This window comes from Entelurus aequoreus, linkage group LG28 (genome assembly GCF_033978785.1).
Source record: "Entelurus aequoreus isolate RoL-2023_Sb linkage group LG28, RoL_Eaeq_v1.1, whole genome shotgun sequence".
NCBI classification, from domain to species: Eukaryota; Metazoa; Chordata; class Actinopteri; order Syngnathiformes; family Syngnathidae; genus Entelurus; species Entelurus aequoreus.
In genome coordinates, this window is record NC_084758.1 from 25,573,578 (window position 1) to 25,589,594 (window position 16,017).

General features: G+C 39.5%; 1 protein-coding gene across 1 annotated transcript in view; it reads right to left on the reverse strand.

The window, feature by feature from the left end:
* Positions 1 to 16,017, reverse strand: part of gfra4b (GDNF family receptor alpha 4b) — a 142,392-nt gene that overhangs the window by 53,165 nt on the left and 73,210 nt on the right. Inside the window, exons 2-3 of the mRNA XM_062040024.1 lie at positions 2,004 to 2,279; positions 1,844 to 1,924 (exon numbers count right to left, since the gene is read on the reverse strand). Coding sequence (XP_061896008.1) covers positions 1,844 to 1,924; positions 2,004 to 2,279 — 357 coding nt within the window. The remainder of the gene's footprint in view (positions 1 to 1,843; positions 1,925 to 2,003; positions 2,280 to 16,017) is intronic.

A 16,017-nucleotide genomic window follows, 5' to 3' on the forward strand; every position in this document is an offset into this window, starting at 1 on the left:
ATTCCAGGTTTTCCGGGACATTTTTCCCATTCAAAATGAATTGGCCATTATTCAAACTGTCACCCTTTGCACATTTTTCAACCTATTCATACCATTCCACCTTCAACATATTTCACCTTTATGGAAACTCAAACTACCATTTTTCCAAGTTTCAAAAAAATTCACGGATTTTCCAAAAATTCCAGGATTTTCCAAAAATTCCAGGTTTTCCGGGACATTTTTCCCATTCAAAATGAATTGGCCATTTTTCAAACTTCCACCATTTGCACATATTTCAACCTATTCATACCATTCCACCTTCAACATATTTCACTTTTCTGGAAACTCAAACTACCATTTTTCCAAGTTAAAAAAAAAATCAAGGATTTTCCAAAAAATCAAGGATTTTCCAAAAAATCAAGGATTTTCCAAAAAATCAAGGATTTTCCAAAAATTCAAGGATTTTCCAAAAATTCCAGGTTTTCCGGGACATTTTTCCCATTCAAAATGAATTGGCCATTTTTCAAACTTCCACCCGTTGCACATATTTCAACCTAATCATACCATTCCACCTTCAACATATTTCACTTTTCTGGAAACTCAAACTACCATTTTTCCAAGTTCAAAAAAATTCCAGGATTTTCCAAAAATTCCAGGATTTTCCAAAAATTCCAGGATTTTCCAAAAATCCTGGTTTTCCAAAGCCCTTTTTCCACCCTTATTTCTGGCGACAACTCCTTCCACATTTTTCAACCATTTCACCGCCAAAACATTCCTCTTAATTAGGACCAAAAACTGGAAAAATTCCCGGTTTTCCGAAACTTTCAGGAATTCCGTAATACCATTTCTCAATTCAACATGTTACTACTTCAAAATTTCTCGACCGATTTGAAAGATGTCAACACCAACCATTTCAACTCAATCTGACCATCCGTTTTTTTTTTTTTACCAATTTCAAAAAAACAATCCCACATTTTCCCAAAATGTCCCTAATACCATTTACTACTTTAACATTTCTTGCCCGATTTAAACAATTCTCACACCAACCAATTCAGCTCATTCAGGACATCCATGCTCCTAATCATTTTCCAAAAAATCCCACTTTTCCGAAAATTCCCAAATTTCCAGGAAGTTCCCATTAAAATAAATGGGACATGTTTCCAAGTTGCACAATTCCCACATTTTTCAACCTATTCAAACCATTCCAACATTAAAACATTCCACTCATCCTAGACATTCAAACTAACACTTCCCCAAGTTCCGAACCAAATTCCGGTTTTCCTGGAAATTCAACTCTTCAACATTCAAACCATTCCAACTTTCAAACCATTTCTACATTCATCCTACATTCCATTAGCATTTCAGTTCAGCGTCATTTCCTCAACATTCAAACCACTCCAACATTCAAACTGGTCTTCCATTCATACTACATTTTGTCAGCATTTCAGTTCAATTTCAGCATTGGAGCATTCACACGCAATTCCTTCAGGAATTGCCTCTTCTAGTTTTTATATGTAGTTTTGTTTGCTGTGAAGGCACTAAATGTGCACTTTGGATTTGTCTCGAAACAATTATCTGTAGCACCATAGCCATTCAAGCTATAATTCAACAATTCCAAAGTTAAAAATATAATTTTTCATTAATCTCAGCGTTTAAAACCATCTGCATTTGTGAGCAACTGTTTGACAAAGATATCATTTTGGATTCAGGAATTCTGTTCAGATAAATGGCGACTCTTGTGTAGCTGCCTTCCGAACAAAAAGCACTTGTCTTTGCCTCAGGCCAGCTGCCAGGAAACATCAAACCGCGCCCCAAAGGCTACAATAGTAAAAACATGAAAGTTAATGAAGGTCAACCGACTTGCCTGCTGTGATGGAGGCCAAGCGGACGTAGTCGTAATCCCTCTGCACCGTCTCATAGGGATAACTCTCCACCAAGTTGAGGCCTGAGACAGGAAAGGGGGACACGGGTGGTTCGAAGCTGTTTTGCTGAAGGACTTGTAACCTTATCCATCAAACACTGACCATGAATGATGGACTGGTGAAGGCTCCAGTAGATGCTTAGGCAGTTCTTCTCCTTTTTCATGCCCCTTTTGCACTGGCAGCCATGCAGAGGGCTCGCCAGCAGGGCTGACACTGCATTGGCGCACTGGCTCCTGGCGCCAGGGCCCAGCTTCATACTGCCATTGCCAGCTACGCACTGGCGCAGAGTGCGAAGGCGCGGACTGCAGGTGTCGTCGCTCGAACAGGAGTCTCCGGCCATCAAGCAGTCTTTGCCGGCCAGTATGACCTCAAACAGAGCTGGGATGGAAAAGTGAGTAAGCAAAAATTAGACCTGACTGTTGAGCAGAAAAAACAAGGTCTTTAAAGGCCTACTGAAACTCACTACTACCGACCACGCAGTCTGATAGTTTATATATCAATGATGAAATCTTAACATTGCAACACATGCCAATACGGCCGGGTTAACTTATAAAGTGCTAAACTTCCGGTTCGAAACGCCTCTGATGATGACGTATGCGCGTGACGTAGCCAGTAGAACGCGGGTATGGCTTCCACATTGAAGCCAATACGAAATAGCTGTTTTCATCTCATTCTGGATGTATTCTGGACATCTGTGTTGGTGAATCTATTGCAATTATGTTCATTGCATTATGGAGAAAGAAGCTGAGCAAGCAAAGAAGAAAGTTCTCGGTGCAAAGCGGACGTATTTTGCGAAGGAAGTCGGCAGCAACACAACACAGCCGGTGTTTCATTGTTTACATTCCCGAAAGATGCAGTCAAGATCGAAGAACTCGGATAACAGAGACTCTAACCAGGAGGACTTTTGACTTCGATACACAGACGCCTGTAGAGAACTGGGACAACACAGACTCTTACCAGGATTACTTTAATTTGGATGACAAAGACGCAGACGTGCTACCGTGAGTATGCAGCTTTGGCTTCCAAACATTTGATCGCTTGACCGTATGTGCGCGTCACGTACGTAACTTTGTTTAAATATATAAGCTTTATGAACCTTGGGTTAGGTGAACGGTCTTTTGGGCTGAGTGATTGTGTGTGTTGATCAGGTGTTTGAATTGTATTGGCGTGTTCTATGGAGCTAGGAGCTAGCAGAGGAGCTAGGAGCTAGCATAACAAACACGTAGGTTTTTTCATGCAGGATTAATTTGTGGCATATTAAATATAAGCCTGGTTGTGTTGTGGCTAATAGAGTGTATATATGTCTTGTGTTTATTTACTGTTTTAGTAATTCCCAGCTGAATATCAGGTCACCCTCGGCTCTCACAGTATCTTCCCTATCTGAATAGCTTCAACTCCCCACTAGTCCTTCACTTGCACTTTACTCATCCACAAATCTTTCATCCTCGCTCAAATTAATGGGGAAATTGTCGCTTTCTCGGTCCGAATCTCTCTCACTTCATGCGGCCATCATTGTAAACAATAGGGAACTTTGCGTATATGTTCAATTGACTACGTCACGCTACTTCCGGTAGGGGCAAGCCTTTTTTTTATCAGATACCAAAAGTTGCGATCTTTATCGTCGTTGTTCTATATTAAATCCTTTCAGCAAAAATATGGCAATATCGCGAAATGATAAAGTATGACACATAGAATAGATCTGCTATCCCCGTTTAATTAAAAACATTTCATTTCAGTAGGCCTTTAAATGCACATGCTGTACTTGAACAAATCACATTTCTGAAAGTTCAGTGAGAATTTTCAATGACCCTTGGTATTCTTTATGATGGAAAAAAGCCAAAGACTGAATTTCTTTGGTGTTATTACAAAGATCCACATTTGTAAGGCACACCAGACCGTGTCTTGAATAGGTTTGATAATAGAAGATTCAAATCTGGGGACTTTGGGACAGCATGGCTGATCTGAGGTTTACAACAGGTCTGCATTAGAGCGTCTGTGTGTGGAGATTGCACTACCTGTTGGATAATGCGAATTGTCCGTAAGTGTGAGTGTGAATATTTCATTTGAAATAGGTGCCCCGGGATTAACTGGCGACCAGTCCAAGGCTATGTCTACACTAAGGCGGATAACCACTTAAACAAATACTTATTTAGCCTTAGCCCCGTTTCAGCCACACTAAACCATCGTTTATGATCCCCCTCCTCTGACAATTTTTTTACACGGGTAAGTGCGCCGTGTATTTCTTGAATCTCCGGCTCTTACCTTTGTATGGACTCATTGATCGTTTACAAACTGAGTTCGGAGAGGAAGTGACGGCAGAAAGACCGCGCCCCACACCGGAAGTGACGTCAGAAAGAACGCGCCACAGCCAGCTACATAATAAAGCGGTTTCGTAACTCGGAGCTAACCACTGGAAAGATGGAGGCGAGTCATCCAGACATGCCCGTGTTTCTCCTTCCGTCTGTACAGACGCTTGTGGAAATCACACATGAATACCTTAAGAGAGGGGTGCCCACACTTTTTCTGCAGGCGAGCTACTTTTCAATTGATCAAGTCGTTGGGATCTACCTCATTCATATATATATAATTTATATTTACTTATTTATGAAATATATGTTTTTGTTAACAAGTTAAATGTGTTTAATGATAATGCAAGCATGTTTAACACATGTAGTTAATATTGTTAACAAGTTAAAGGTGTTTAAATATAATACAAGCATGTTTAACACATATAGTTAATATTGTTAACAAGTTAAAGGTGTTTAAAGATTATACAAGCATGTTTAACACAGTTAATATTGTTAACAAGTTAAATGTGTTTAAAGATAATACAAGCATGTTTAACACATATAGTTAATATTGTTAACAAGTTAAAGGTGTTTAAAGATAATACAAGCATGTTTAACACATATAGTTAATATTGTTAACAAGTTAAAGGTGTTTAAAGATAATACAAGCATGTTTAACACATATAGTTAATATTGTTAACAAGTTAAAGGTGTTTAAAGATAATACAAGCATGTTTTACACATATAGTTAATATTGTTAATAAGTTAAAGGTGTTTAAAGATAATACAAGCATGTTTAACACATATAGTTAATATTGTTAATAAGTTAAAGGTGTTTAAAGATAATACAAGCATGTTTTACACATATAGTTAATATTGTTAATAAGTTAAAGGTGTTTAAAGATAATACAAGCATGTTTAACACATATAGTTAATATTGTTAATAAGTTAAAGGTGTTTAAAGATAATACAAGCATGTTTAACACATATAGTTAATATTGTTAACAAGTTAAAGGTGTTTAAAGATAATACAAACATGTTTAACACATATAGTTAATATTGTTAACAAGTTAATGGTGTTTAAAGATAATACAAGCATGTTTAACACATATAGTTAATATTGTTAACAAGTTAAAGGTGTTTAAAGATAATACAAGCATGTTTAACACATATAGTTAATATTGTTAACAAGTTAAAGGTGTTTAATGATAATACTAGCATGTTTAACACATATAGTTAATATTGTTAACAAGTTAAAGGTGTTTAAAGATAATACAAGCATGTTTAACACATATAGTTAATATTGTTAACAAGTTAAAGGTGTTTAAAGATAATACAAGCATGTTTAACACATATAGTTAATATTGTGAACAAGTTAAAGGTGTTTAAAGATAATACAAGCATGTTTAACACATATAGTTAATGTTGTTAACAAGTTAAAGGTGTTTAAAGATAATACTAGCATGTTTAACACATATAGTTAATATTGTTAACAAGTTAAAGGTGTTTAATGATAATACTAGCATGTTTAACACATATAGTTAATATTGTTAACAAGTTAAAGGTGTTTAAAGATAATACAAGCATGTTTAACACATATAGATTCCTTTCTTTCATGAAGACAAGAATATACGTTGGTGTATTACCTGATTCTGATGACTTGCATTGATTGGAATCAGACAATGGTGCTGATAACGTCCGCATTTTCAAATGGAGGTAAAAAAAAGTCCTCCTTTCTGTCCAATACCACATGAAAGTGGTTGGTTTTTGGCATCTTATTTGTCTAACTTCCGTACTCCTTTGTATACACTTTACAAGAAATACATAGGCGTCAAACTCCGTAGCTTGCTAGCTTGTGCACGCCAGCTTTCTGAGACTCTTATTTTGTTAGCGCAGGCAGGATGAAGCAGCGCTTTTATTGTGCAACTGTGCAGTCGGTCTTTGGAGTTTTGACGACAGGTACGGCGCCAGAGTCTGTTGAAATAAAAAGTGTTTCACGCCTTCCTGTCGGTAATTTTTTTTTTCTTAATAATGAGCTGGCAGCCGCCAGCGTCATCTCAGAAGACCCTCGGGTGCCGTGAATGTCAATCAAGTGACGAAAGTGACGTCATAGTGAAGATTTATGATCGCTCATTTTTAGGACTATTTTTTTAATGCCTGGCTGGCGATCGACTGACACACCCTACGCGATCGACCGGTAGCTCGCGATCGACGTAATGGGCACCCCTGCCTTAAGAGAAAGCGATTGCAGCTATTTGGGATACAACACTTCTCAGACGGCAAGAGAACAGAATCAGAATCAGAAGAGTTTTTATTGCCATTGTTTGAGAACGAGTTCACAAACTAGGAATTTTACTTGGCGCAATCGAGAACTTTCGAATGTCCGAGTCAGCTGTGATTCTACTTACCGAAAAACTTTGTCCATTTGTCGAAGGAGAGACAACGAGAATGCGCACTCCCGTGGATGTGATAAAAAAGGTAGCGTGTGCTGGCCGTCTTGGGAAGACCAACTACGGAAAACGGTGAATGCTTTTGGACTGGCAAAGCAGACTGTATCAGTTATTGTCCGCCATGTATGTCGCGGACTCAACGTCTAGGTCCAGAGTATATAAAGTCACCAAAAATGAATGGACAATGAAGGTGAAGGTAAAAGAGTGAGGAGTGTCCTGACCAGATATCTAGATCCCGAGATTGATTGGTGTAAAATGTTCTTTATCACATTGTGTACTTTCAAGTGTTTATTGAAGATTTGATTAATTTATGATGGCTCAAGTGTGATTCACTACAACTGGATTCCAGTTCATTGAAATACCACAACACTGGATATTGTTCAGATAAGTTACATTTAAGAACTTGCACACAAAGCAACACCGGAGGTGACTATGACGTGCGCATTTTCCGCGCATGCGTACAAGGTCGCGTTGCGCTGGCGGACGGAGGGCGGAGGGGGCCTTAAACGGTGGCTTTGTTGTGTGTGAACACGGATAAGGTTAGGTGGGATTTACCCTGGATGACCTTATCCGGTAGTGTAACCGGGGCCTGAATTGTGCCCGCCACTCGCCCAAAGATGGCTGACATAGGCTCCTGCTTACCCGTGACCTTAATGACGACATTTGGTCAAGAAGATGGATGTAAAGTTTAAAGAATGTGGTAGTTTGCTACACATGTCAGTTAGTGCTGCCTTGGGGCACAAGCTGCGATAAAAGCCATACATCATGAATGCAAATGAGTAACTTGATTTGACATTTTCCCATAAGCTCATCTCAACGTGCCATTGACTTTGACCAATTAACCGTGTCAGTAATCAATGTGTTCCGAGGCTCAGTTAAGTCTTTACTCTCTCTGGCACATACATTACCAGGCAAATTTGCGGATCCGTTAGCCGTGCACACCAACTAAATGGTCCACTCTGTGACAAATAAAATGGAAAATTAAATGTAATGAAGTTGACTGGACTGGACTGGACTGGACTGGAGACCTTACTCCCCGTTCCTGCAAAGCCGATAAAGAGGCACCTTTTTAAATGCCCTTCTATGATCTGAAAATTGACTATGATTGGATTAAACTGACTTGAGTGACAAGCCCTTCTCTCTGCACTTATGGTAGGTCCTCGTCTTTCGAGTCCTGGTGCTCGCCGTCATGTTTATGGATATTAGGCAGTGACCTTGGTGGGCAGGCAAACACTGGACTCTTCAAAAGGTGATCCGTGTTACTTATTTTGTGTTGTTTCTGAACACCAACTCAGGGGGTACTCACACCATTGCCGGACTTGGGCCCTACTCCCCTTCCCTCTCCTGGCTTTTGCTGGCCAGCACTCTTCCAACCATCCCAAAGGAGGGGAGTTGTACCAAACTGGAGCGCGGATCAGAGCGCTCACCTTAGCCAAAGTTTCGGGGCCCAAGCAGGCATTTTTTTTTTAGATTTGGATTGGTCTAATGCGGGGGTCGGCAACCCAAAATGTTGAAAGAGCCATATTGGACCGAAAATACAAAAAATGAAAATGTTTATAAAAATGTTATAATGAAGACAACACATGATGTAAGTGTCTATATTAGCTATATTAGCCTACAAATCTTCGTTGACAGAAATGTCGTATTTTAATTTTTATTCTACACATTTTTGCAACATTGGAAAACATTAGTAAAATGGAAGCTTTTCACAGGATGAGATAACCTCTGGAAATTGCTGGCTCAGAATGGCCAAAGGTATAGATGTGTGTGTCCAAGTTAAAGGAAACGGCAGGCTGTGTTCTTCTAATGGATTTACTACAATCTTCGCAAGCTGGGTAATGTTTGCTGTGGTCTGGAACAACATGGCACACAAGCAACCATGAGAAATGCAGCCAATATTACAGACATGCAAATATAAATTAAATACACAGAGGACATAAGTAAAGGAAATTAAATGAGCTCAAATATGCCTACAAACAAGGCATAAACATGTAATATGTACTACAGCTAGTCAATAACATCAACAAAGGTCACCTTTGTGCATTCACGCACAGCATAAAACGTTTGGTGGACAAAATGAGACAAAGAAGGAGTGGCATAAAACTTGTCTTTTTGTGGCGGCGTCGGAGAAAGTTGTACATGTAAACAAACTACGATGAGTTCAAGGATCGCTGAAATTAGTAGGACAATGCCAAATACGCTCATCAGTGAAGCATGTTTAATATAAACACTGGGATTTCTAACAATTAGGAAGGTTTGTGTCATGTTTGTTCTCCTGCAGAAAACATATATATATATATATATATATATATATATATATATATATATATATATATATATATATATATATATGATTTATTTTTTTCTTCATCTTTTCTCATTTTCACACATCTCTGAAAGAGATAATTGAGGGAATGTCAGAGAATAAAAGAGTTATGGTTGAAAACAACAAAAGAAGCAATCACATTCCTGAATATAAACATCCCAATGAGACTGCAAACTTGTATTCTTGGTGATCTGCATCAATTTAGTAACGTGTCATCAAAGAGTAAAAATGCATTTCTTTCAATATGCATCATAACAAAAAGGGTAATAGTAAAAAAAAAAGGATATATGTTGATAGTCCAACTCATACTGACTGGTACACACAAGCTATGGAAATGACATCAGTAGAAAAAAATGCATTTAGTTTAGATGATGATGAGTCAGATATTGGAATATGGGATCCACTATTTAAATGTGTTTTAACTATTAAATGAACCTAAAATATGACTTATTTTATCTTTGTGGAAAATATTGGACACAGTGTGTTGTCAAGCTTATGAGATGAGATGCAAGTGTAAGCCACTGTGACACTATTGTTCATTTTAAATGTTTTTATTTATTTTATAAATGGCTGTGATGATAATGTCAATGAGGGATTTCTAATCACTGCTGTGTTGGAATTGTTGTTATTATTGATACTGTTGTTGATATTATTCATTTTTGTTTGACTACTTTTGGATTGTTTTGTGTCATGTTTGTGTGTCCTCTCAATTGCTCTGTTGGTTGCTTTTCTTAATGTTGCTGGGCCGGGTTTGGTTTTGGAATTGGAATTGTATTATTATGGTATTAATGTGTATTATTTTGTTGGATTGATTGATAAAAAATAAATAAAAAAAGAGGTCCAGGGAGCCACTAGGGCGGCGCTAAAAAGCCGCATGCGGCTCTAGAGCCGCGGGTTGCTGACCCCCGGTGTACTGTGATAACTCCCTAGGACCCAAATGACCCTGTGATACGTTAACCAGATCCAATGCTCAGGACCCGTAGTTCCCTGTGAACACACCTACATTAGCGGGCAACCTTTTCAAATGATTTGAATAAAGAAACCGTTCTAATCAATGCATCAAAAGTGAAGGGGGCTCCCAATAATAAAAAACTGCTCATATAAAAAGCGTCCTCAAGTATCCCCAGTAAAAAGAGTGAAAGTTCGGAAAACCTGATGAACTCTGTCCGCTTTCATAATGTCATCTCTAAAGGCGCCGGGCATTAATATTAAAATACCGAGTGAATCCAAACTTTGGCAGCTATGAATCATCATCTCTCTGAATATGAAGTGTGTACTCCCCCACACCACTCCATTCTGAAATATTTGATTTTAGGGCACAAAGAGAGCTATTTGAGACATCAAAGACCCGTGAGTAAGATTGATTTTGAGACAGCAAACTATTCAAAGTGAAGCGATGTCACTTGGCCTCCACTTCAAGCGCAGGCTGCATTCTCTTTTCCCGAAAAAGCGTCATTTTAGCTTCAGAGTGCTGTCACACTTAAAGAGAAATGTGCCTAAAATGCTAAATAATTTGACCTGATATTCACTTACTTAACAGCACAGATAAGATCCATGATAACTCAAGGGTGTTTGGCTGAATCACGACGTTTGCTACCTGCTTAAACCACAAATAAACAAAAGGTGAGTGCCCCTAAGAAAAGGCTATGCAGAACGAAACTAAAACTGAAATGGCTATAAAGTAAACAAAAACAGAATGCTGGACGACAGCAAAGACTTACTGTGGAGCAAAGACGGCGTTCATAATGTACATCCGCACATGACGTGACAGTCAACAATGTCCCCACAAAGAAGGATAAAAACAACTGAAATATTCTTGATTGCTAAAACAAAGTAGATGTGGGAAATATCGCTCAAAGGAAGACATGAAACTGCTACAGGAAAATACCAAAAATAAGAGAAAAAGCCACCAAAAGACAAGAACTAAAACACTACACACAGGAAAACAGTGACAGCAGACCTACTTTGAGACAAGAGCTATATTGATGCATGGTTGGTTATGGTTTAAAGGCCTACTGAAATGAACTTTTTTTATTTAAACGGGGATAGCAGATCCATTCTATGTGTCATACTTGATCATTTCGCGATATTGCCATATTTTTGCTGAAAGGATTTAGTATAGAACAACGACGATAAAGTTCGCAACTTTTGGTATCTGCTAAAAAAAAGCCTTGCCCCTACCGGAAGTAGCGTGACGTAGTCAGTTGTTCACTTCCTCATATTTTCCTATTGTTTTCAACGCAGCTAGAGTGATTCGGACCGAGAAAGCGACGATTACCCCATTAATTTGAGTGAGGATGAAAGATTTGTGGATGAGGAACGTTAGAGTGACGGACTAGAATGCAGTGAAAGACATATATTTTTCGCTCTGACCGTAACTTAGGTACAAGCTGGCTCATTGGATTCCACACTCTCTCCTTTTTCTATTGTGGATCACGGATTTGTATTTTAAACCACCTCGGATACTATATCCTCTTAAAAATGAGAGTCGAGAACGCGAAATGGACATTCACAGTGACTTTTATCTCCACGACAATACATCGGCGAAGCTCTTTAGCTACTGAGCTAACGTGATAGCATTTGGCTCAAACGCAGATAGAAACAAAATAAATAAATCCCTGACTGGAAGGATAGACAGAAGATCAACAATACTATTAAACCATGGACCTGTAACTACACGGTTAATAATTGTCAGCCTGGCAAAGCTTAACAATGCTGTTGCTAACGACGCTGAAGCTAACTTATTAACTTAGCAACCGGACCTCACAGAGCTATGATAAAACATTAGCGCTCCACCTACGCCAGCAAGCCCTCATCTGCTCATCAACACCCGTGCTCACCTGCGTTCCAGCGATCGACGGCACGACGAAGGACTTCACCCGATCACAGATGCGGTTGGCGGCTAGCATCGGCTGGTACGTCTGCTATCCAAGTAAGTCCTCCTGGTTGTGTTGCTGCAGCCAGCCGCTAATACACCGATCCCACCTACAACTTTCTTCTTTGCAATCTCCATTGTTCATTAAACAAATTGCAAAAGATTCACCAACACAGATGTCCAGAATACTGTGGAATTATGAAATGAAAACAGAGCTTTTTGTTTTGGCCTCAATGGGGGAGCCATACCTCTGTTCTACTGGCTACGTCACGCGCATACGTCCTATCCAAAGGAGTTTTCAACCGGAAGTTTAGCGGGAAATTTAAAATTGCACTTTATAATTTAACCCGGCCGTATTGGCATGTGTTGCAATGTTAAGATTTCATCATTGATATATAAACTATCAGACTGCGTGGTCGGTAGTAGTGGCTTTCAGTAGGCCTTTAAAGTCATATCCAACAATTGCGACGACGACTTTTTACTGTCAACTGAGTTTCGTTTTTTAATGATTTCTGCTGGTGGTGTGCCTCCGGATTTTTTCAACGCAAAACATGTGCCTTGGCTCAAAAAAGGTTGAAAAACACTGCTCTAGGGCAGTGGTTCTCAAACTTTTTTCCACCAAGTACCACCTCAGAAAACACTGTGACAATACACACAGTTTGAATAGTAACACTGTGTTTGAATATAGGGAAATAAAACACTGTCCTTTAATCAAGGGATTTTTGGAGTTTGAGAATGCCTGCTCCAGGGGACTTACTGTATCAGCTCATGTCTGTGTTGTAGACTCTACCCGCCTTGGCCCCTTAGTTCCAGTGAAATTAACTTTGAATGCTCCAGGATACCAACACTTTTTGGACAACTCCATGCTCCCAACCTTGTGGGAACAGTTTGGAGCGGGCCCCTTCCTCTTCCGACATGACTGTGCACAAAGCAAGGTCCATAAAGACATGGATGACAGAGTCTGGTGTGGATGAACTTGACTGGCTTGCACAGAGTCCTGACCTGAACCCGATAGAACGCCTTTGGGATGAATTAGAACGGAGACTCAGAGCCAGCATCAGTGAGTGACCTCACCAATGCGCTTTTGGAAGAATGGTCAAATTCCTATAAACACACTCCGCAACCTTGTGGACAGCCTTCCCAGAAGAGTTGAAGCTGTAATAGCTGCAAAAGGTGGACCGACGTCATATTGAACCCTATGGGTTAGGAAAGGGATGCCACTTCATATGTGAGTCAAGGCAGGTGGCCAAATACTTTAGGCAATATAGTGTATATATTTGCATGTCGTCCCAATTGAGCGTGACACAAACGTGGAAGGAAACGAACTTGCTAATTTGATCAGACCTTGTCTCGGGACACATGCAGACATGATCTCCCCTGCAGCCGGATGGCGTGGTCGAGCAACACGGGCACAAATGCCAAGTGGCACCGCAGCAGACGAGCTGATGTTGTGCCGCTTGTGCTTCAGAGGAGACAGGAAATGAGATCAAGGAAGCCTCCTCCGACCTGCAGATCATTGGAAGCGTATCAAATGTCAAGAGTGTTTGTAGGAGTGCACAGCGGCTTGCACAGATCGTCGTCCCTGCAATAAGCCCCAAACAGATCATCTATTCCGCATTCATCGTAATGTTTTGTCAGTCCGTCTTCAACCTCAGAATCAAAGACGCAAACAAGCGGCCACAGAACAATTCAGCCTTGATTAGGGATGGGAATTGATAAGATTTTACTAGAGATGCCAAAAATGGCTTTTTTGTCGATATCCCGATATTGTCCAACTCTTAATTACAGATTCCGATATGAACCGATACCGATATATACAGTCGTGGAATTAACACATTATTATGCCTAATTTTGTTGTGATGCCCCACTGGATGCATTAAACAATGTAACTTTACTATGAATTGATTTAAGTGGACCCCGACGTAAACAAGTTGAAAAACTTATTGGGGTGTTACCATTTAGTGGTCAATTGTACGGAATATGTACTGTACTGTGCAATCTACTAATACAAGTTTCAATCAATCAGTCAAAAAAAAGGTTTTCCAAAATAAGAGAAATACTTCAACTCCAGTTATGGAAAAAAGTGCCAACGTGGCACTGCCATATTTAGGGACCGCAATGTCCCTTTGGGACAGAGGACCCTATTGTAATTGTAAAGTATTATTATTATTATACCGGCCGCCTCTTTGAGTTGTAATTTGACCCCTTTAACATGCTTCAAAACTCACCATATTGGACACACAAATCAGGACTGGCGAAAATTGCCATCTAATAAAAAAAACAAAACTTCAAAACTCAAAATTGCGCTCTAGCGCCCCCTGGGAAAAAACACAGACAAAACTGCTTGTAACTTCCGGTAGGAATGTCGTAGAGACATGACACAAAAACCTCTATGTAGGTCTCACTTAGACCTAGATTTCATACACTCACATCTTTCAGCAAAAATCAACAGGAAGTTGGCAATTCCCCCTTCAAAACTAAATGTTTGTAAAAACAGAAACTTTTGCCTCTTTGAGCTGTAATTTGACCCGCTTAACCTGCTTGAAAACTCACAAAATTGGACACACACATCAGGACTGGCAAAAATTGCGATCTAATAAAAAAAACCCAACCCCAAAACTCAAAATTGCGCTCTAGCGCTCCCTAGGAAGAAAACACAGACACAACTGCTCCTAGGAAGAAAACTCAGACAAAACTGCCTGTAACTTCCAGTAGGAATGTCGTAGAGACATGAAACAAAAATCTCTATGTAGGTCTCACTTAGACCTAGATTTCATACACTGACATCTTTCAGCAAAAATTAACACGAAGTTGGCAATTCCCCCTTCAAAACAAAAATTTTGTAAAAACAGTAACTTTTGCCTCTTTGAGCTGTAACTTGACCCCCTTAACATGCTTCAAAACTCACCAAACTGGACACACACATCAGGATTGGCAAAAATTGCGATCTAATAAAAAAAACCCAACCCCAAAACTCCAAATTGTGCTCTAGCGCCCCCTAGGAAGAAAACACAGACACAACTGCTCCTAGGAAGAAAACTCAGACAAAACTGCCTGTAACTTCCAGTAGGAATGTCGTAGAGACATGAAACCAAAACCTCTATGTAGGTCTCACTTAGACCTACATTTCATACACTGACATCTTTCAGCAAAAATCAACAGGAAGTTGGCAATTCCCCCTTCAAAACAAAAATTTAGTAAAAACAGTAACTTTTGCCTCTTTGAGCTGTAACTTGACCCCCTTAACATGTTTCAAAACTCACCAAACTGGACACACACATCAGGATTGGCAAAAATTGCGATCTAATAAAAAAAACCCAACCCCAAAACTCCAAATTGTGCTCTAGCGCCCCCTAGGAAGAAAACACAGACACAACTGCTCCTAGGAAGAAAACTCAGACAAAACTGCCTGTAACTTCCAGTAGGAATGTCGTAGAGACATGAAACCAAAACCTCTATGTAGGTCTCACTTAGACCTACATTTCATGTATTGACAACCCCCAGCAAAAATCAACAGGAAGTTTGCAATTCCCCCTTCAAAACAGAAGTTTTGTAAAAACCGCAATAAGAAACTTATGTTTAATGTACCCTAAGATTGTTGGTAAAATAAAACCAACAATGCAATTATTTGTGGTGCCTGTGGCTGTCTTAAGTTTCCAATAATTTCTACAACTCTTATTTTTTTGTGATAGAGTGATTGGAGCACATACTTGTTGGTCACAAAAAACATTCATGAAGTTTGGTTCTTTTATGAATTTATTATGGGTCTACTGAAAATGTGACCAAATCTGCTGGGTCAAAAGTATACGTACAGCAATGTTAGTATTTGCTTACATGAAGTGAATTGAATTATATTTATATAGCGCTTTTCTCTAGTGACTCAAAGTGCATTTACATAGTGAAACCCAATATCTAAGTTACATTTAAACCAGGCACTGGGAGCAGGTGGGTAAAGTGTCTTGCCCAAGGACACAACGGCAGTGACTAAGATGACGGAAGCGGGGATCGAACCTGGAACCCTCAAGTTGCTGGCACGGCCACTCTACCAACCGAGCTATGCATGTCCCTTGGCAAGTTTCACTGCAATGAGGCACTTTTGGTAGCCATCCACAAGCTTCTGCTTGAATTTTTGACCACTCCTCTTGACAAAATTGGTGCAGTTCAGTTAAATGTGTTG